Source organism: Scyliorhinus torazame, chromosome 8 (genome assembly GCF_047496885.1).
Source record: "Scyliorhinus torazame isolate Kashiwa2021f chromosome 8, sScyTor2.1, whole genome shotgun sequence".
In the NCBI taxonomy this organism is placed as follows: Eukaryota; Metazoa; Chordata; class Chondrichthyes; order Carcharhiniformes; family Scyliorhinidae; genus Scyliorhinus; species Scyliorhinus torazame.
In genome coordinates this window covers 196,717,833-196,740,907 of record NC_092714.1, presented here as the reverse complement: position 1 = coordinate 196,740,907, position 23,075 = coordinate 196,717,833, and the positions used below count along the sequence as shown (strand labels likewise).

At 48.3% G+C, this 23,075-nt stretch overlaps 2 protein-coding genes across 3 annotated transcripts in view; one reads left to right on the top strand and one right to left on the bottom strand.

Annotated features, from left to right (window-relative positions):
• The window catches only part of LOC140428329 (uncharacterized), a 199,923-nt gene that overhangs the window by 130,474 nt on the left and 46,374 nt on the right, over positions 1-23,075 (bottom strand). For both annotated transcript variants that reach the window (XM_072514684.1, XM_072514683.1), the window contains exon 6: positions 7,350-7,526. In XM_072514684.1, coding sequence (XP_072370785.1) covers positions 7,350-7,526 — 177 coding nt within the window. The remainder of the gene's footprint in view (positions 1-7,349; positions 7,527-23,075) is intronic.
• Positions 7,309-16,258, top strand: LOC140428330 (uncharacterized). The gene is given in 3 exon segments (XM_072514685.1): positions 7,309-10,935; positions 13,521-15,412; positions 15,415-16,258. Coding segments are annotated over 2 exon segments (1,653 nt in total). The 5' UTR covers positions 7,309-10,935; positions 13,521-14,034; the 3' UTR covers positions 15,690-16,258.

Below are 23,075 nucleotides of genomic sequence, written 5' to 3'. Positions count from 1 at the left end.
GGTGGAGAAGGTAGTCAAGAATGCATATGGCATGCTTGCCTTCATTGGCCGGGGCATTGAGTATAAGAATTGGCAAGTCATGTTGCAACTGTATAGAACCTTAGTTAGGCCACACTTGGAGTCTCGTGTTCAATTCTGGTCGTCACACTGCCAGAAGGATGTGGAGGCTTTAGAGAGGGTGCAGAAGAGATTTACCAGAATGTTGCCTGGTATGGAGGGCATTAGCTATGAGGAGCGGTTGAATAAACTTGGTTTGTTCTCACTGGAACGAAGGAGGTTGAGGGGAGACCTGATAGAGGTCTACAAAATTATGAGGGGCATAGACAGAGTGGATAGTCAGAGGCTTTTCCCCAGGGTAGAGGGGTCAATTACTAGGGGGCATAGGTTTAAGGTGAGAGGGGCAAGGTTTAGAGTAGATGTACGAGGCAAGTTTTTTACGCAGAGGGTAGTAGGTGCCTGGAACTCGCTACCGGAGGAGGTGGTGGAAGCAGGGACGATAGTGACATTTAAGGGGCATCTTGACAAATACATGAATAGGATGGGAATAGAGGGATACGGACCCAGGAAGTGTAGAAGATTGTAGTTTAGTCGGGCAGCATGGTCGGCACGGGCTTGGAGGGCCGAAGGGCCTGTTCCTGTGCTGTACATTTCTTTGTTCTTTGTTCTTTGTTCTTTGTTCAGATGACATGTCTCAAGCGAATATTTTGTCAGACAAAGTGATCCTTCCTTCTCACTGGCCACATGTCCATTGTCTCGCAGGATCTCCATCTGATGAGGCCAGGCCTTCCGGAGTCTTTCCCCCCCACCACCCAAGAGACTAGCTCAGAGGAGAGCTCGATCATCGAGGCATCACAGCTATCACCTGCACTTTACACCCGGGCAGATAAACATACCTCGGTGGGCGTCATTAGTGGACAGGCTTCTGGGGCACAATCTGGTGAGCACCACAAATTGTTGATGAACATCAGGTGGAGGTAGGAACATTCAAAGAAGACAGCAATCAGAGGTCTGCTGGATCCCAGGACTCAGCTGGGTCCCAGTCAGATGCCAAGCCTCTGGACAAGGTTCTCCCAGAGCTGATGCAGATGCAGGACACTGCTATGGTCTTCAAAAGTGGATGTCAGTGACATTCCAGCGACTGCAAAGCCAATTGGAGGAGTCCCAAAGGCTTTGGGCACATAAATAGTGCTGACAATGTGTGGCACTGAGGCTAACACTGCTAGGGTGGCGACCAGAGTGGAAAACGTGGAGCATGACATTTGCGCATTGGCTGGTGGGGCCCAAGGCTCAGTCTGTGACTACCGTGCTGAGTGGCTTGACATCATGTCCCAGTTGATGAGGGACATGTCCCAGATGCAGGTGGACATTGCCAAGGCACTCCGGACATGGGCCAGTCTCTGAGGACCATCGCTGAGGGCATTGACACCATGGTGCAGACAATGGGGAGCCTCCAAGATTGGCGATGACTCGGAAGCCTCTGAAGCTCATTCCAGCTGCCCCTCTGTCCCATTGAGTCCCATCGGGCTCTATGGGCACTGACAGGCAGGAGGAGGCCAGTGAGGTTCCCAATGCTGAAGGCCTGCTCTTTAGTTTTTGATTTTTGGCAGCTGCCACTATGGTGCTAATACTCCTGGGGTTTAGACAGTGTTCAGCCATCAAAGTATGCTTGACATGCAATGCATTAATCATCCTTTGCGACTTGGCACGTGTGTCCTTGAGGAGGCACTTGAGAGCTGAGTTGTGTAAAGTGCTATCACAACTAACAAGGCTAATTCCTCATTTGAAATATCCTTTGTGGTGATCTTTGTGAGAGGTTTCCAGGATGAAAGGCGTAGTGATCACAAAGATACACAAAGCTCTTTTGAAAAGCTAAACGAATTTTATTAACTATAAATCTTATCTTCTTCAGCTCCAGTCTAATCTCCTCCCCTTAGCTTAAGAGTCAGTGCAATTTATAGTACTGTTCCTTGATTGAGTTTGTTACATGTTGTACACCTTTTTCTAAATGCAGGCCAGTGTTGCTTTAAGTGGGAGTGTCCACAGTATGTATATGTCATCACATTGGTGACATCATGCGTAAACCTCTCGTGTGCATGCGCAAATCGGTCAACTTCCGGTACACGTCCTTTTTTATCGTGCATATGCGCAGAACATCGAATGTGCGTTTCGTGGTTTTTTGTTGCCCGCGCAAAACAGCTACCTGCTGCAGGGCAATTGGTTTTAAACTGCGCCCCAGAGGCAATGGCACCGACCACGTTGCTCAAGTCCGCGCCTTTTTCACGGGATCTGAATTCAGCATATTCATTGGTGGCTTGCTCACTTGCTTTACAGAGGCTCATGGCTTCTTCTAAAGTTAAGTTTGGTTTTCTTAGTAATCGTTCCCGCATTTGCTTTTCAAATATGCCAAACACAATTTGGCCATGCAGGATTGATTCAGTAATTGAGGAAAAATTGCAGGGTTGCGCTCAGAGCCTCATATCAGTTAGAAAAGAGTCAAAGGATTCCCCTTTTAGCTGCACCCTTTTTTTAAACATGTATCTTTCATACACCTCATTGACCTGTTTTTTGCAATGATAGTCAATTTTTTCCATTACTTTCTCTTACTAATTTTTAACTTCATTTTATGAGAAGTTAAATGAATTAAAGAGTTCAAATGCCTGCGGACCTGCCAGATTTAGTAGGAGAGCTATTTTCCTAGTGTCAGGAGATTATTCGAGTGCAGAGGCAGAGAGAAAGACTTTAAACTGCTGCTTGAAGTTTTTCCAATTTAAACTTAGTTTACCAGACATCTTAAAGTTATCTGGCTTTTGCACAGCATCCATTTTGGTCTCGGCTTTTCTTTGTACTTCACAGATTTTTAGATGTGCAGAGATGCGCTGATTTATTTTCTTTCTTCTTTCTTACTGCTTGCTTTTCCAGAATACACACCTGGTACCATGTGGAGACTTGGTACTTTAAAATTTAAAGCTGCCCACTCCTGGTAGTATGTGATGATTTTTGTGAGGAGTTTCCAGGAAGGAAGGCACAGTGATCACAAAGATACACAAAGCTCTTTTGAAGAACTAAACTAATTTTATTAACACTACTAAATTTGAGTTCAGCACTTATTCTGAATAGCAAACATACATGTAAGAATTAAACTACACTCACAAACACTGTCTCTATCTATTAATTATAACTAGTATATCTTAACTAACTCTGCAATACACTATAAATCTTATCTTCTTCAGATAAACTCCTCCCCTTAGCTTAAGAGCCAGTGCAATTTATAATACTGTTCCTTAGCTCTCTCTAGTGGCTAGTCTTAACATAACATCAACTCTTCACATGCTGTACATTTGTATAATGTCACAGCCCTTAGCTGTGAAGCTCGAGGCTGGTCACAGTCAAAAGGGTGAAATTGAATTTCAGGCGATAAGTTGCAGCAGGGTTCTGTCCTGGAAGTGTTTGATAGGAATGACACCAGCTCTGACTGCCACTGTTATGGTCTCCACAATATTTAAAGATGGTCTGAAGGACTCACAGACGTAAAGCACCTCACCCCACTACCCCGGCCCAGGGGCGACACCTGACCTAGAACGCTTCAGCCCCCTGATCAAGCCCAACCCTCCCAAGGAGTGGCCACCCCATCCAAGCTCTAGGCCAGCAGCTCCGGTGCCCTTAAGCTGCATCCCGGAATCTGAAAATGGCGAGTCACCTCCTCACTTCCCCTCAGATGCAATCGCGGCAAATTAATGTTTTTTTGAAAAGAGTAGAAAACGAAGTCCACATGATGTCTTGCTGGGCAGTCAGGTAATTCCTGTGAGTCTGCTGAATTTGACTTTAATCTCAATAATGAGATTGAAATGAATGCAAATGAGGGTTAATGATATTTTTGCCATTTTGAGGTGAGATCTGGAACTCGCCTTAGGGAGTGGGCTGGGTAAATTGCAAACCCATTTGCGTCGGGCGCAAATCTTCATTTTGGCCTTTCCCTTGTCCAGATCTGCGCCAGGTGCAATGCAGTGCTTAAATCGCACCCCCTACATCTACAGGCTCCATTTAAAAACAGAAACAGAGTTAAAGTTTCAAGTCCATATGACTCTTCTTCAGAGCTTAAAGTGTATGGGGACTGTGAAACACTGGCCAGAATTCTCCATTTGGGAGACTATGGGCAGGATTCTCCGTTTTCCGGCGCCGATTTTGTAATCGGCAATCGGGCGGACAATCCATTTTTACGACCGAATCGGGGGCGGTGCTTGTTTTCCACAGTTGTGCATGCTCAGCCACCTCCAAAACGGCATCATCGCGGTGCACACCGTACAGCATTGGGATGGTCTAAGGACGCCACCTGAAGGCCCTCCCCTGATACTCCGCCCCCGATGGGCTGAGTTCCGGTCTGCACAATTGACGTGTGGTCTCAACGGTCGGGAACCTGGCATGGCAGCTGCGGACTGTGTCCAGCGCCGCCACAGTCGGGCGGGAGCCGTGCTGCTGGCCGGGGAGGCTTTATCGAGGGTTGAGGGGACTGGTGGGGGGGGGGGGGCGGGGGATGGCAAGGGGGTGTCCAAGGGGAGCAGGTCAGGTCCATGCATGGCTGGTGCCATGTTATACGGTGCAACCGCCACAGATCGTGCCTTGCGGATGCGCGGCCACAGGCCTGGCAATTCTCCAGCCGTTTTTATCATGAAGGCTGTGCGTTTTACGTGGCGCTGCTGCTAGCCTCTCACCAGTTGGAGGATCGATGTTGGGATGATGCCAATTTTTCCCATAGATCCTCTGGACATATGTTCTCCCACCGGAGATGAATCGCCACTGATCCGTACTCGCACTTGGAACTTCCACACCCAGCCAGCTGTCTGGATTGGTAATCTCATTTCCCTTCACAGTTGATTGGACTTCAGGTAGTCAGCTGCAAAACTAAATGCAATGTTTATAAACATCTATGTCTGACAGCTCTTGGACCAGATCAAAGGCAGTTAAGTGCTCTCACTTCCTTTTTCCTCTTTTTCTCTGCAGAAAACACTTCATTGCTGACTACATGAAATCCACTCAAGCATGAAGAGAAATTAGATTAAACAATGCAGACAGCTGGCTGTGTGTCGAAGCTGCCAATCACAGACTAAAAAATCAATTTCACATAGATATGAATGAAAGGCTTACAGATCAAAGATCTGAGGGGTTTCAACCCAGCTGATGTAGTTTTCTCTTTCTAGGAATTTACAGGTGCTGCTTCCTCTGCCTTAGCCAGCAGGTGTATTGCACAGCTGAGTTTTAAAGTAGTGTTTTTTTTTCATTGACTCTGGATTACTCTCTAGCTTTCAGACAGGGGCCTCTGTAATGGGGGCTTCCAGTCAGTGGTTTATTTAATACAGCCTCCCAGGTAGGGGTCACTGTAATGGAGGGTTTCTGGTGGGAGTCTCACCTGTGGGGAGGGGTCTCTCTTATGGGAGAATCTCTGGTGGGGGTCTCTATAATGGGGAGCTTCAGGAAGGGTCTCTCTTATGAGGGGGGGTCACCAGTGAGGGGGTGGTCCTGGTGGGGATGCCATAGTCAGGGTTTGCATTGTGGGGAGGGAGTGGGGGGGATGGGGCAGGGTGGCATTCCTATGGACTTTGGGGGCAACTCCCTTGAAGAATTACCCCTTTGGCCCACCGTGAGGTCAATCGCATGAAGGCCATGCTGGGAAATACCAGCACCAATTCCTGTCCACATGATTCTCGATCCAGAGGACCGGAGTTTCACGCAGGCTTGGAGAATCCGGTGCCCAGCCCGTTAATAGGATGCAGATGGTCTTCTACTGGTGCAGATGCGAACCTCAATACAGCCGCCTGTGGGGGACTGGAGCATCGGAACTGGCGGCGATCCCATTTTTTGGCCAACGATGGATTTCCGCCGCATCGGGAACTCCGCTACCAGTGGCGGGTGACAGAGAATACAGGCCACTGTCATTGAAACAAGGGGCGGGATTCTCCGACCCCCCCGCCGGGTCGGAGAACCGCTGGGGGGCGGCGTGAATCCCGTCCCCGCCGGCCGCGGTATTCTCCGGCACCGGAGATTCGGTGGGGGCGGGAATCGCGCCGGCCGGCCGGCACCCCCCGGCGATTCTCCGGCCCGCGATGGGCCGAAGTCCCGCTGCTTCTATGCCGGCCCCGCCAGCGTAAATTGAACCAAAGCTCCTTACCGGCGGAAACTGGCGGCGCGGGCGGGCTCCGGGGTCTTGGGGAGGGCGCGGGGAAATCTGGCCCCGGGGGGTGCACCCACGGTGGCCTGGCCCGCAATCGGGGCCCACCGATCTGCGGGTAGGCCTATGCCGTGGGGGCACTCCTTTCCTACGCGCCGACCATCAGCCTCCGCCATGGCCGACGCGTAGGTGACCCTCCCCCCCGTGCATGCGCGGAGATGACGTCAGCAGCCGCTGACGCTCCCACGCATGCGCGGACTCGCGTCGGCTGGCGGAGTCCCTTCGGCCCCGGCTGGCGTGGGGCCAAAGGCCTTCCATGCCAGCCGGAGGGGCGCCAAACAATCTGGGGCGGGCCTAGCCCCTAAAGGTGCAGAGGATTCCACACCTTTGGGGTGGCCCAACGCCGGAGTGGTTCACACCACTCCGTCCAGCCGGGACCCCCCGCCCCTCCGGGTAGGGGAGAATCCTGCCCAGTCTTGTCAGGAATCTCATTGCAATGATGGGTACGATTTTTTTTGAATAGAATTGGACAAAGAAAGAATTGGGCACTTGAAATTTTAAGGGACAATTTAGTGTGGCCAGTCCACCTACCTGCACATTTTTGGGTTATGGGGGTGAGACTTGGGAAGAATGTGTAAAATCAGTGACCTGGAGTCGGGATCTAACCAGGGTCCTCAGCACCGTGAGGCAGTAGTGCTAACCACTGCAGCACCATGCTCCCTCAAATGATGGGTACTAAAATACCCACTGCAGTTATTGAACGTTTCTGCATGGGAGCACTCTGACAATATTGATAGTATCTTAAGAACACAAGTCCTTATTTCCAGACAGATTACCATCACAGCAGTGGATATGGTTCTATCCATGCAGAAACCCCAGTACATAGCAACAGAACGCACAGGTCAGGGACTTAACTAATATGAAAATAGAACATGATCGATAGCGGATAAGTCTGATGACATCATGCAGCATTTGGTTTCCTCACCGGTCCCATCAGGCCCAAGGTATCCAATTTAAAAATCTATTCTGTAGAATGTATTTTAAATTCTCTAATGCCTCCTTCAGTCAGATCGAACATTGCTGAGAGTGAAATGGTACTCTGGAGGGCTTGGAGCAGAAAATGACTGCAGCTGACTTTATCAATATGGTTTATTCATGTGGTACACACTAAATGAAAGTCACTTACAAGTAGCAGTTTTTCTTTGTGATCACGGTGAAGGACCCATTTCCCACTTCCTTGTGTACACTTGCGTTACCATCTGACAAGTAAATCACATTTGGAGTCAAGCCCAACTGCTCACTCAGGTCACCAAGATTGAGGCGCTGAAAGGATAGCTCTCCTTTACGCAACTGCACACAGTATCTGAAACAAGGTACAAAAAGATGCACAAAATGAAGAACATTTTCTCATTTAAAAAAGCACAAAAGATTCTGTTTGGTATATTGGCGCCAAAACCATTTTATGCACTATACAATTGACAATTCAAAGTTCTTTTCTGCACTACAAGTTTCAATTGCTACAGTTTTAATTAAGCAGTATAACTAACAACAGAAAATGGGAATTTGGTGCTTAATTTGAATTATTAGATAATTGTAATTAAACCATTTTGAATTAATAGACAGTAAGTGTTTTAGAGAACCGGTGTGATGCAAGCTAAGTACTGCAACACAGCACAAACAATATAGCGCCATTTTTGGCTTATTGGATGGCAACAATAGAACACTGGTAAAGGAAGTTGCATTTGATGTACAGAAACTTATGGACTCATCAAATGTTTCAACATATCTAAGCAGCAGTGAGGAAATGAATTGGAGAGCCGTAGGCCACCATTTTGTCTCATCCAGCTGACACCATTTTGCTTTCCTCTGCTGATTCCAAAGATGGATAAGGTATGCACAGCAATATATACCAGGTTGGCACCTAGGTTTGAATCCCAGGGACAGTGGTACTTGGCTTCCCAGGCAATGCTGAACTAGAGCAGCTGGTGTTGAAAAACTTCAAATTGCTAACCATGCCCCTACACAACTGTTCAGATGGAGCTCAAAAGCACAAGTTTGGAAAAATTCTCTGAATGCTGTAACAGGCACACCAGAACACTTCGAATCCAACACAGTCTTGTCCATCAACCTTTGCACACAAATGAATTTCTGGACCAAGTTATATGCTCAGAAAATTGAGGTTCCATGACATTGCATGTTTCACAAGAGCATGTGTAGAACCCTCTGGTACAGAATATTTTCAATCAGTCTATCTTGCTAGAGATCTGGAGATCTGAAAGTGCTGTCAAATTTGTCCCACTTCTCTACTCCTTCCCCATAGCTCTGTAATCTTTTTATTTTATATTATGCCACATTGCAATAGAGGGTGGGAATTCTCTGGCCATTGGGATTCTCTTTTACCGCCGGCAGCTCAGCCCCACCCGGGGGTTTCCTGACTTCAATGGGAAATCCTATTGACAAGCGGCAGGAATTGAGAATCCCGCTGCCACCAAATAGCGCGCAGCCTAGAAACAGACGGCTGGGGAACAAAGAATCCTGCCCTTGGAAAATGCCAGTGACAACTGAAAAGTGAAAGTATCCATATGTATTTCTATTCAATTTTTCCATGATATATTGATTTACTGAACGTTTTTCTCCCCGCTGAACACCAAACTAAAGATTAATAGAAATTTGGATGCTGGAAACTTGAACAACTTTCCAGATTGATTACTTTCAGTCTACATCTATAATTGTCCTTTAGGTTGTACATTGAAGCTAATTAACTCACAAACTGAGTCTTCACTGACAGGTACAAAAGGTCTTTCTGGCCAGTGAAAATTGTAAACGTCCTTCCCTGAGTCACCTTTTCAGGACTTGACTGACTCGTCTGCAACAATATACCTTCCTGGGTACATAGAACATACAGTGCAGAAGGAGGCCATTCAGCCCATCGAGTCTGCACCGACCCACTTAAGCCCTCACTCCCACCCTATTCCTGTAACCCAATAACCCTTCCTAACATTTTTGGACACTAAGGGCAATTTAGCATGGCCAATCCACCTAACCTGCACGTCTTTGGGCTGTGGGAGGAAACTGGAGCACCTGGAGGAAACCCACGCAGACACGGGGAGAACGTGCAGACTCCACAGACAGTGACCCAGCGGGGAATCGAACCTGGGACCCTGGCACTGTGAAGCCACAGTGTTAGCCACTTGTGGTCCCCTGCTGCCCGTGCAATAAAGTAAGAGCTTAGGATTAGGAAGGTGCTCAACCCCTTCAATTTGATCATGATTGAACAGTACCACAGCTCCATTTAACTGCCTTAGTTCCAATACCTATATTTAACAAAGATATATATTTCAACTACAATCTTGAAAGCTCTGCTTATCCAAGCATCCAACGACTTCTAGAGGCGAGAATTCCAGATTCCTACAATCCTTTGTGTGCAAAATATTTCTAGCTCTAATTTTAAGATTATTATCCCTCAATCTTTATCTGTATCTAGTCTTTCAAATCCTTTTTCTCCTTTTAGCCACCTCAATCAGATCAAACCACAATCTTCTATATTGATACGTACCAAGTTTAGGCAAGTGAACAAAAGCAAGCATTTTGATCCCCTCTAAGGGTCATTCTAACGGTTGCACACTATCAGAATCTATGGGCTGGCTTTTGAACCCCTTCCTGAGTCTGAAAAAATAGGTGGTCAGGAGCTACAAATAGCCCCGCCATTGGCATGCCTATTCCCCAATTTCTCCCTGCATACGGGTTGGGTTATTGTAGAGGCAGGACGAGGCATGGGTTACCATGCAGTGGGCAGCCGATACAGCTCAATAAGAGCAAATTGAGGTCAGTTGAAAGGAGGCTGACTGGTATTTTCCAGTCATCCTCCAACTTTCCATAGGTGGCTGGGGCCTATTTAGAGGCCTGGAGGCAGCCTCCCATACAGACCATCTTTACCAGCCTGGATTCAGGAGCAGCTACAGGTCGCTATGTACAATGCCCCCTCCCGCTTGTGAGAAATGAACATTCTGTGTTGTTTTAGTGTTGTTTTTACATGTATATACTCTGGTTCACAGTTAAGATGTCAACAATGAAGCATGATGGGAAAATTAACATGTCAAGTTCTGAGTAAGCTATAGTGAGCGAATTATTATAACAATGTACCAGAATGACCTTCGGGAAAGAACGGAATGAACAATAACAGAGATTGCTAAGCAAGGGGGAGATAGCAGGTGCAAGCAAAGGGCCTCATTCTTATCTTTAACTGCCGGTCCAAGGATGTACCAGGAGCGGATAGAACTCACTATGCAAGGGAGAGACCAAATAAGGGATCACTGATAAGGGGACTGCCCTTTCTATAGTTTGTGGGATGTGTTTCTCAGGGATGGTTTCCCACGGATTGTATTTGCATGGATTGTATATAACAAAGTGATGCTGTGTGAATTCTTTGTGTCGCTGCTGTTGCTTACTGGAGGCACCCGCTCTTGCAAGAACGATTTGAAAATAAATGCTTCTTCAGAATTTGACTAAGTGTAAATCTTTTATTAAGTGAGCAGTGTTTCTCACAATTGGGGGCTCGTGGCCGGGATAGTTTTTCATTGATCAGGGGGGGCGGCTCAAGAGGAATCGAGAAGACGCGTCCCGTTATTTAAACGGTCTCGTACTTCACCTTGAGTGGTTACCCACGGTCAACTGAACACGTTCCTAGGGTAGTCATTCTGAAGAAGCAAGTAACGGATTATAGTGGCAGGCACGCCGTGAGGGAAGTCAGGCAACTCTGTGCACGGAGCAAGGTAAGAAAAACGGCTTTTAAGTACTACCTTGTTGACTTGGGTTTGTATCTAAACATCCGCAGGGGCGGGTTAATGATATAAGGACTCTGGAGTTTATATCTAGACATCCGTATAAGTGTATGGACGGATTGATGATATAAGTGCTTTCAGGATTGTGATTGTTGTGACAGGGTCATAACTAGACACTTTACTTAGAAATAAGTGAAAGTTGAGTACAATACAATGGGAAGTAAAAACTCGAAACAAGGTTGTGAGAAACAAGGAGACGGCGTTGATAAGAGAATCCCTAAGAATATCCCACCAGAAAGCCCAGTGGGTCGGATGTTAGTGAATTGGGATTTTGAGAGCCACGTACAAGGATATATATGTCAATGATAAAAGACCCTGTTCAGATAAAGAAGTAAGCTACGCGAGTTGTTGGCGTCATAGCGGGAACGCCACCCGAATATATCCATTAATCCCACAGGGCGAAGACGTTCGCACAGCCCCTCTTAAATGGGACGTCCTAGATAATTTGCCACCCCCTTATAAGAATAAGTCAAACGACAAGGACTCGCCAAATGACCAACAAATGAATAAAGGCAAATCAGAGAAAGTCCCTGAAGAAGAAGGAGGGAGTAAAATGATATTAAGATCCACAAAAGGACAGATAAAGGAGCCAGAAATAACGAAACTGAACCCCCTTCGGGAAGTCCCGATTGGAGATGGAGACATAGGATTTGTAAATTCTCCTTTAAATTCAGGAGAAGTCAGAGCATTCAAAAAAAAAAGAACAGAAAACGAAAATGATGGTTGCAACTGTAAATGAGGTAGTGAGCAAACACAGACAGAGACAGAGAGAGATACAGAGAGACAGAGAGAGAGATACAGACAGACAGAGAGAGACAGAGAGAGATACAGAGGCAGAGAGAGAGTCAGAGAGATACAGAGAGACAGACAGAGAGAGAGAGAGATACAGAGAACAGAGAGAGAGAGAGATACAGAGAGACAGAGAGAGACAGGCAGAGAGAGAGAGGTACAGAGACAGAGAGAGAGATAGAGAGACAGAGAGAGAGAGACAGAGAGCGAGAGATACAGAGAACAGAGAGAGAGAGAGAGATACAGAGAACAGAGAGAAAGAGACTGAGAGAGATACAGAGAGAGAGAGACAGGCAGAGAGAGAGATAGAGAAAAGAGAGAGAGAGACAGAGAGCGAGAGATACAGAGACAGAGAGAGAGAGACAGAGACAGAGAGATACAGAGAACAGAGACAGAGAGAGATACAGAGACAGAGAGAGAGGCAGGCAGAGAGAGAGAGACAGGCAGAGAGAGAGAGATACAGAGACAGAGAGAGAGATAGAGAGACAGAGAGAGAGAGACTGAGAGCGAGAGATACAGAGAACAGAGAGAGAGAGAGATACAGACAGACAGAGAGAGACAGAGATAGAGAGAGATACAGAGACAGAGAGAGAGACAGAGAGATACAGAGAGACAGACAGAGAGAGAGAGACAGAGAACAGAGAGAGAGAGAGAGACAGAGAGAGACAGAGACAGAGAGAGATACAGAGAGAGAGAGAGACACACAGAGAAGGCTGCAACATGCCTGGAGTCACTGTTTCAATAGAGAGAGAGAGAGAGACAGAGAAGGCTGCAACATGCCTGGAGTCACTGTTTCAATACAGAGAGAGAGAGAGAGACAGTTTGTTACAGAGAAGGCTGCAAATACTGAACTATCACCCGTGGGAAGGCTGAAATAATCATTCGGGAGCAAATAGTTACCCGATACGGGTTGGTAGAAAATATAGACTCGGACAGGGGAAGTCACTTTACCTCTAAGGTCTTATCAACCGCAGTGTCAGTTCCCTGTCTGGCAAGTTCCCAATATAGCATACAACCCTGCCAACCGCAGGGGCCCAACAACCAGGTATTTCAAAATAATTATTATAATTAATAAATTAATCAAATTTGATACTACTGATTCAGTATTAATAAATTATACAATATAATACAGTCAAACAGTTGATTGATCAGTAACATTTCAATAATAGTATTTCAGCTCAAATTCATCGATTGTAAGGGTTGGATTGCTGCCAAATTCCCGTTATCAGATGTCCCTGAACGATCTGTTTTTTTTTAATCAAAGTTGTTTGGGGTTTTTTATTTTAAGACCAGCTTCCACATGGTTTGAAGTTTTGATTTTCAGGCTAATTCTAAACATTTATTTTGGAATATCAAACACAATAACTTATTAAACATATAGGTTTTCTGTAGATGAATTCGTCGATTCTATTAAAGAAGTCACTACTAGAAGTTTGGAGATAAATTGGGACTTCCACACTCCTTGGCACCCCCCCTCATCGGGACGGGTGGAAAGGATGAATCAAACTCTTAAAAATCGTTTGTCAGAAATAATACTAGAAACTAGGCTCCCCTGGACAAAATGCTTACCGATAGTCCTTCTAAGAAAAGATTTGGGGCTGTCCCCATACAAAATGTTGTTCGGATTGCCATACCTTGGAACAATGGGAGAATGACCCATTGCAGAATGTAAAGATATTTATGTAAAGAAATATATACTGGCACTGTTCCTCATTATCATTCCTCAGGCGACAAGGACTGCTAGCGCAGACACCTCCCCTTGAATTCGCAGTCCACAAATTAAAACCAGAAGATTGGGTACTGGTGAAATCGTGGAAAGAAAACAAGCTTCAACCCACTTGGGACAGGCCGTTCCTGGTTTTGTTAACCACAGAGACTGCCATACGAACTGCTGGAAAAGGTTGGACTCATTACAGCTGAACGAAGGGTCCCATTAAATCACCACCTGAACAGGAACAATGGCATGTGGAGGCCACTGAGGAACCATTTAAGATAAGATTGAAAAGACACTAAATCCTGAACCGTTCAATAATATGACGAAACTACAGCTAAAATGGACTATGCAATGTATAATAATATTAATGATGTGGGAGTTTGGAATCGGTCATATGATTACATTGACAATCCCAGAAAGTCGGTACCCTCAGGTAATACAAACTGATCTGTGCACCCTCAGACTGCGTGTCAGCGGGGCAGGGAAAGGAGTTTAGGGTAGACTCTCTTCATTATTACCGAGGGGGGATGATTACGGAAAGGGAGGGTTGGCTGAAAAGGTTCTGCCAATTGCCCAGAGGGGCACCACCGGTTGTCTCCATTCACCAGATTAATGGTTATTCCCCCTCAACGTACAATGCTGGTACTTGTCACCCCGTATACATCACCGTAAAACACACGGCCTGGATGGAGTCAGGCAATAGGGTTTGTTCACTTAGAAATGAGATATTCGGGGTGATCATGAGATATGGCAAGACTGAATGCTGCTTCCGTATTTTATTAGACCAGGGAGCAACTCCCACTAATGACACTTGGTGCAACACGGCGAAGAAAGAGAAAGAACAGGGAGTCAAAATAATTGAAGTAAAAGATTTAGAGCAAGCCTTTGAGATCGAGACCGGCTATGAGGAACAGAATGCGTGGATTGAGTGGGTGAGGTATTCGGCCCAGACGCTGAAGAAAGACAATTGTTATGCTTGCGCATCAGGTAGACCACAGGCCCAAATGGAGCCCTTTCCACTGGGGTGGACAGACAATAGAGGGAGCATGGAATGCATGATGGCCTTGTACCAAGATGAGAACGCCTGGGGCAACAAGACCTGCACTGCCCCATCTCTGATGTTTCCTCCTGTTAATAAGAAACTATCAGCAAATCCTCCCTCCTTCTTGGTTACCGTGACGCATCACAAATCATGTATAAGTCATTCTGATACGGGGCTAAGTAAAGATATGGGAGACCTCAAGACTTATATTGAGACTAAGAACGTGACCACCCAGGGCAATTACTTATCACTGAAAATACCACGTGCGGATATATGGTGGTATTGCGGAGGAAAGATTCTAAGGCCCACTCTACCCCCCCAATGGAAAGGGATATGCGCATTAGTTCAGCTCGCCATTCCGTTCAGTATAGCCTATGAAAGGCAAGAGGAGAGGGGGAGTGTAAAAGGGGGACGATCTAAACGGGGCATACCTACCTCATTTGATGACAGGATTTACCTGGACTCCGTTGGCATTCCCAGAGGAGTACCAGATGAATTCAAAGCCCGAAATCAGATTGCAGCTGGGTTCGAGTCCCTCTTCTGGTGGGTTACAATCAATAAGAATGTGGATTGGATAAACTATATATACTATAATCAACAGAGGTTCATCAATTATACCAGGGACGCCGTGAAGGGCATAGCAGAACAACTGGATGCAACCAGTAGAATGGCCTGGGAGAATAGATTGGCTCTGGATATGATTTTGGCAGAGAAAGGTGGTGTATGCATTATGCTCAAAGGACAGTGTTGCACGTTTATCCCCAACAACACGGCACCCGACGGATCGATTACCCGTGCGCTACAAGGGTTAACCACTCTGGCTGTGGAAATGGCACACAACTCGGGGGCAGACACATCCATGACTGGTGGCTTGAATCATTGTTTGGGAAATGGAAAGGGTTAATTGTATCCATCCTCACCTCCATCATCGTGGTGATAGGAGCATTGGCGGCAATAGGCTGCTGCATCATCCCGTGTGTAAGAGGCTTGGTACAGAGGCTCATCGAAACAGCCTTGTCCAAGCAGATGCCCCTGGGTCAGGATACCATTTGCCTACTAGAAAGTGGGGAGAATGAAGGGGGGGGCGGCCCAATGGAAAGGGAAGTTGAGAGGATGTTGGACAATTTTGGGGTAGCTTAGAGGAGACTACAAAGTGTAAAAAGCAACAACAGTAAAAAGAAACAAATGGGGATTTGTGAGAAATGAACATTCTGTGTTGTTTTAGTGTTGTTTTTATATGAATATACTCTAGTTCACAGTTAAGATGTCAACAATGAAGCATGGTGGGAAAATTAACATGTCAAGTTCTGAGTAAGCTATAGTGAGCAAATTATTATAACGATGTACCAGAATGACCTTCGGGAAAGAACGGAATGAACAATAACAGAGATTGCTAAGCAAAGGGGAGATAGCAGGTGCAAGCAAAGGGCCTCATTCTTATCTTTAACTGCCGGTCCAAGGATGTACCAGGAGCGGATAGAACTCACTATGCAAGGGAGAGACCAAATAAGGGATCACTGATAAGGGGACTGCCCTTTCTATAGTTTGTGGGATGTGTTTCTCATGGATGGGTTCCCACGGATTGTATTTGCATGGATTGTATATAACAAAGTGATGCTGTGTGAATTCTTTGTGTCTCTGCTGTTGCTTACTGGAGGCACCCGCTCTTGCAAGAACGATTTGAAAATAAATGCTTCTTCAGAATTTGACTAAGTGCAAATCTTTTATTAAGTGAGCAGTGTTTCTCACACGCTCCACACCCAACATATACAAGTGATGGCCTGGCTGCAAGATCCATTATTTTGAGATCTAAAACAATAGAACAACTCCATTTGGAGGTACCCTCTCTCTCACCTAGCATCTATTCAGCTCTCACCTAGCATCAATTTCAGCTGTCTGGTCCTTTCCAGCAGTATGACCACTAACTGGCCCTCCAGTTTCAAGACCTTGCCTCCTTAATTGAACAACAAATATGCCTCTGGGCCAAATAAGACGGTGCCCCAAGAACATCACAATGAATGATTGTTTCCCCATGAACGGAGTGCGTACAAGACCCTGCAACAGTCCCAATCTCTCTCTCCTAACCGTGAGGGAAAAAAATCATTATTTTCCATTCATCACAGGTGTTTAATCTGTTCTATCTGAGGATATATTATAGAAAGCATATGTGTTTTTTTGTTGGGCCCGAGTTTAAAAAAAATTAATTTACGGGATGTGGGCGTCGCTGGTTAGGCCAGCATTTATTGCCCATCGTTAGTTGCCTTCAGAAGGTGGTGGTGAGCTGCCTTCTTGAACTGCTGCAGTCTCTGAGGTATAGGTACACCCACTGTGCTGTTAGGGAGGGAGTTCCAGGATGTTGCCCCAGCGACAGTGAAGGAACACCGATATATTTCCAAGTCAGGATGGTGAGTGACTTGGAGGGGAATCTCCAGGTGGTGGGGTTGCCATGTAACTGTTGCTCTTGTCCTTCTAGATAATAGTTCTCGTGGGTTTGGAAGGTGCTGCCTCAGGAATATTGGCGAGTTCCTACAGTGCATCTGTAGATGAAAGCGAAGGAGGCATTGACATGTTATTTGTCTGGAGATACTTTCTTGCAGCAATCCTATGAGGCCGAAGCTCTTATGCTGAGCTCAACTGAACCGCATCAATCCAGGCCAACTTGCTTAAAACCTTAAAAGATATGTTGCTCCCAACATATGCCACTAAGGCATTAATGTGCCCTCCCACAAGAGCTGTGAAATAATATGAACTAGATATATGTATGTAAACCCTTGAGGCAGTAATTTTTAATAATGTTTAAAATATTATAATCACCAAAAGAGGTACATAACTATGGGTGGAAGTTTCCACCTTAAATGCTGTGAAAGCACAGTCTATTTAAAGTGAAAATGCTCACACTCCCCCTTCAGTGGGCAGCACGGTAGCACAGTGGTTAGATCTGTTGTTTCACAGCGCCAGGGACCCGGGTTCGATTCCCAGCTTGGATCACTGCCTGTGCGGAGTCCGTACATTCTCCCTGTGTCTGCGTGGGTTTCCTCCAGGTGCTCCGGTTTCTTCCCACAGTCCAAAGATGTGCGGGTTAGGTGGATTGGCCATGCTAAATTGCCCCGTAGTGTCCAAAATATAGGTGGGTTATGGGGATAGGGTGGAGGTTTCTTTCAGGGGCCGGTGTACACTCGATGGGCCAAATGGCCTCCTTCTGCACTGTAAATTCTATGATTCTATGAACAGTGTTGTACTGTCTTCATTCCTGTTAATCCAAAATCTAAACCTCAACGAGTGAGATTTCTGATAAGGGATAACCCAATACAGAGGATCTATTCCTTTCATGTCTTTCAGACAGGTTGCCATGGTCTTCACCATGGTGACTGCCACTGGCTAATTTAGAATCTGCCCCAATTTTACTTAATGAATTCAGGACTGCTCAATATTAAACACAATGAGCAAGTGTTCACTTTACAACTGGAAAGGTTTTATTTAGCATCATTTGAAACTGTTAAACTGATCATGGGCAACCACACGGAATGGTATTAATCACACTTTAGAATAGCTCACACGCAGTAAAATTCAATTTATTACTGAGGGCAGTGTGTTAACGTTAAATGATTTTCTAGAACAAATAGAACAGATGATTTCTATTCTTTTGCACATTAGAATGGTAGTTGAGACAGTCAACTTATGTTTTAGGAATTTAAAAGATTCAGCAATCGACATCGAAGCAGCATTTGACCGAGATGTGGCATCAAGGAGCCCAAACAAAACTGACGTTGATGGAAAGCAGAGGAAACCTCTCCACTGAGGTGCGATGAGCTCTGGTGCTCCACATCATTTGACAACGTCTGACTCCTGCACACGGTAGCCTTTTCCATCTTTCACCTGGATGATCATGCATGCGAGCTGGCCAATCCATCACACGTCCCATCGATTCCCTGGGGTGGTGGAGGTGGGGATAGGTGGGGGGTGGGGTGGCACCGGCGTGGTGAGCGCTGGCTGAACCGCGTTCCCCAAGCCAAGTCTACCCCCAATATTCACCTGTTCCCCCTTGCCCCCTCTGCGGCCAGCCCAGCCCAGCCCATCCCTCACATTCTTCTGACAGAGCACTGACGTTGTAACATTGTGCAAAGGTGTTTGATGTGTGTGGTGGTATGTATTAGGGGTAATACAGTACACCATGATGCCGAGGGGCTATTGGAGGACAGATGCTGGGTCCTGATTGGACCTGCCGCCTACTGGGCTCCACCCAGTTAGGCGGGGTATAAGAACCCGGTTTCTCCCAGCAGCTGCATTCTGTAACTGAGCTGCTGGGGAACAAGTCTGCTCAATAAAGCCTTGATTGAAGTTCTCTACGTCTTGCCTCGTGTGTGATCGATGGTGCTACAATTTATTGAGCAGACTTAAAAAGGAATATTGAGCTCCGGATCGCCCCGGAGTGCCTGCGAATCGGCCCCCAAGCAGCTAACGCAACATCGGCGTTTAAGCACTGGCTGGCGTGCTTTGAGGGATAACTCCGAACGGCCCCCGGCAGACCAACAGAAGACCAGAAGATGCAGGTCCTGCACTCCAGGGTGAGTCCCAAAACCTACTCACTCATCGAGGACGCGGAAGATTCCCCAGCGGCGATCACCTTGCTGAAAGAGACCTACATTCGGCCCGTCAACCAGGTCTATGCATGCTATCAGCTCGCGACGAGGTGACAAATCCCCGGGGAAATCGCTAGATGAATTCTACAATGCTCAAACGATCCTGGGAAGAAACTGCAACTGCCCAGCGGTAACGGCGAATGAACACACAGAGCTCCTGATCAGAGTCGCGTATGTAGCAGATATGGCATCATCACAAATTCGCCAGAGACTTTTACAGAAAGACTCTCTCGGACTCACAGAGGCATGGGCCTCCCTCGACGTGGCCTCCCAAAACGCCCACGCCTATGCCCCCGACCACACTACAGCCCCTTGGGCACCGTGGACCCCTGCCGCGACCGACCCCCCGGTAACCCTCCCCCGCAAGCGTGCGCAGCCAGAATCCCAGACCACCCGGGGGGGCCCCGCTGCTATTTTTGCCAGCTGCCGAAACACCCCCGCCAGCGCTGCCCGGCCCACTCGGCCACCTGTAAAAGCTGCGGCAAAAAGGGACACTATGCAGCGGTGTGCCAGTCCCGTGGGGTCGCCGCTATCTCCGGGGAAGAAACGGGACCACGGACTCAGCCCCCCCAGCGACCCACGTGCGGCCAACGGGCGCCGCCATTTTGGACCCCGGACACCACGAGGGGGGACGGGCGCCGCCATCTTCCTACCCGCTGGCCGCGTGCGACCCATGGGAGCGGCCATTTTGGCCACCCCCGGCCGCGTGCGACCCATGGGAGCGGCCATTTTGTCCACCCCCGATCGCGTGCGATCCATGGACGCGGCCATCTTGGCTGGCAAGCAAGGACCCCAGCGTGGACGGCTCCACGCTGCCTGAAGACAACGACCAGATGCAGCAACCACGTTTGGCATCAGTGACCCTGGACCAGTCGCGGCCCCGAACGCTCCAGACAACAATGACGAAGGTGCTGGTGAATGGGCACGAGACGCCGTATTTGATCGACTCGGGGAGCACGGAGAGTTTTATTCATCCGGACACGGTAAGACGCTGTTCCCTTGTAATCCGTCCAAGCACCCAAAAATTTTTCCTGGCGCCGGGGTCCCACTCCGTTGAAATCAAAGGGTTCTGCATTGTAAACCTAATGGTGCAGAGGAGAGAGTTCAAAAATTACCGGCTGTATGTCCTCCCCCACCTCTGCGCTCCCACCCTCCTGGGGTTGGATTTCCAATGCAACCTCCAGGGCTTAACATTAAAATTTGGCGGCCCTATACCCCCACTGACTATCTGCGGCCTCGCGACCCTCACGGTTGAACCGCCTTCCTTGTTTGCGAACCTCATCCCGGATTGCAAGCCCGTCGTCACTAGGAGCAGACGATACATCATGCAGGACCGGACGTTTATCAGGTCCGAAGTCCAGCGGCTGCTGAAGGAAGGCATAATCCAGGCCAGCAATAGTCCCTGGAGAGCGCAGGTGGTAGTCGTGAAGAACGGGGAGAAGCAGAGGATGGTCGTAGACTACAGTCAGACCATCAACAGGTACACGCAGCTAGATGCGTACCCTCTTCCCTGCATATCCGACGTGGTCAATCGGATTGCACAGTACAAGGTCTTCTCCACCGTGGACCTTAAGTCCGCCTACCACCAGCTCCCCATTCGCCCCGGTGACCGCAAGTACACTGCCTTCGAAGTAGACGGGCGGCTATACCACTTTTTAAGGGTTCCATTCGGCGTCACGAACGGAGTCTCGGTCTTCCAACGGGAGATGGACCGAATGGTTGACCAGCACGGGTTACGGGCCACGTTCCCGTACCTCGACAACGTCACCATCTGCGGCCATGACCAGCAGGACCACGACGCCAACATCCGAAAACTCCTCCAGACCGCTAATGCCCTCAACCTCACCTACAACGAGGAAAAATGCGTGTTTAGCACCCACCGTTTAGCCATCCTGGGCTACGTAGTGCGTAATGGAGTGATAGGCCCCGACCCTGAACGCATGCGCCCCCTCATGGAGTTCCCTCTCCCCCACTGTGCCAAAGCCCTGAAACGCTGCCTGGGCTTCTTTTCTTATTACGCCCAGTGTGTTCCCCAATACGCAGATAAGGCCCGCCCACTAATCCAGTCCACTACTTTTCCCCTGTCGACAGAGGCCCGCCAGGCCTTCAGCCGCATCAAAGCGGATATCGCAATGCCCACGATGCGGCCATCGACGAGTCCCTCCCCTTCCAAGGCGAGAGCGACGCATCCGACGTAGCTCTGGCGGCCACTCTCAACCAAGCGGGCAGACCCATGCCCTTTTTCTCCCGGACCCTCCACGCTTCAGAAATTCGCCACTCCTCAGTAGAAAAGGAAGCCCAAGCCATAGTGGAAGCTGTGCGACATTTGAGGCATTACCTGGCCGGTAGGAGATTCACTCTCCTCACTGACCAACGGTCGGTAGCCTTCATGTTCGATAATGCACAGCGGGGCAAGATAAAAAACGACAAGATCCTGCGGTGGAGGATCGAACTCTCCACCTACAGTTATGAGATCTTGTACCGTCCCGGAAAGCTGAACGAGCCGTCCGATGCCCTATCTCGCGGCACATGTGCCAACGCACAAGTGGACTGTCTCCAAGCCCTCCACGAGGATGTCTGCCACCCGGGGGTCACTCGTTTCAACCGCTTCATAAAGGCTCGCAACCTCCCGTACTCCGTCGAGGAGGTCCGAACAGTCACCAGGAACTGCCAAATCTGCGCAGAATGCAAACCGCATTTTTTCAGGCCAGATAGAGTGCACCTGATAAAGGCTTCCCGTCCCTTTGAACGCCTCAGTTCGGATTTCAAAGGCCCCCTTCCCTCCACCGATCGCAACACGTACTTTCTTAACGTCGTTGACTAATACTCCCGTTTCCCCTTCGCCATCCCCTGCCCCGACATGACCGCGGCCACGGTCATTAAAGCCCTCTGCACCATCTTTACCCTGTTCGGTTTCCCCGCTTACATCCATAGCGATAGGGGGTTCATCATTCATGAGTAACGAGCTGCGTCAATTCCTGCTCGGCAAGGGCATAGCCTCGAGCAGGATGACCAGCTACAACCCCCGGGGGAACGGGCAGGTAGAGAGGGAGAACAGAACGGTCTGGAAGATCGTCCTACTGGCCCTACGGTCTAGGAGTCTCCCAACTTCCCGCTGGCAGGAAGTCCTCCCGGATGCCCTTCACTCTATCCGGTCCCTGCTGTGCACCACCACTAACCAAACGCCTCACGAGCGCCTCCTTGTCTTCCCTAGGAAGTCCGCCTCTGGAACGTCACTCCCGACCTGGCTGGCAGCCCTGGGACCCATCCTACTCTGGAAACATGTGCAGGCGCACAAATCAGACCCACTGGTGGAAAAGGTACATCTACTCCACGCAAACCCGCAGTACGCCTACGTGGCGTTCCCAGACGGCCGACAGGACACGGTCTCTCTGCGGGACCTGGCGTCCGCCGGAGCTCCCCACACACCCCCAACACCAATCACCACCCCCTCACTCCCGCCGGTGCACCCCACAGCCACCCCCTTCCCGGGGGGATCGGTTCTCCCCGCAGGCCCGCCCAGGAGTAAGGAAACAGGGATGGACAGCGCGATGCTCTCAGAGTCGACCGGACCCGAGCCTGCATCACCACCACCAGGGCTGAGACGATCGGAAAGGGCGACCAGGGCACCATCTTGACTCATCCAATCGGATTAAGATGTAAATAATTCAGTGGCCCAGTAAAGCGGCATTGTTGTAAATAGTTAATGCTGCGAATCGGGTTAATATGTAAATAATTCAGTGGCCCAGTAAAAGCGGCATGGTTGTATATAGTTATATGGTTAAGGCACCATACCGACCCTGTAAACCCCTACCACCATACCATCCACCACCCCGCCGGGTTCGTTTTTAACAAGGGGTGAATGTGGTGGAATGTATTAGGGGTA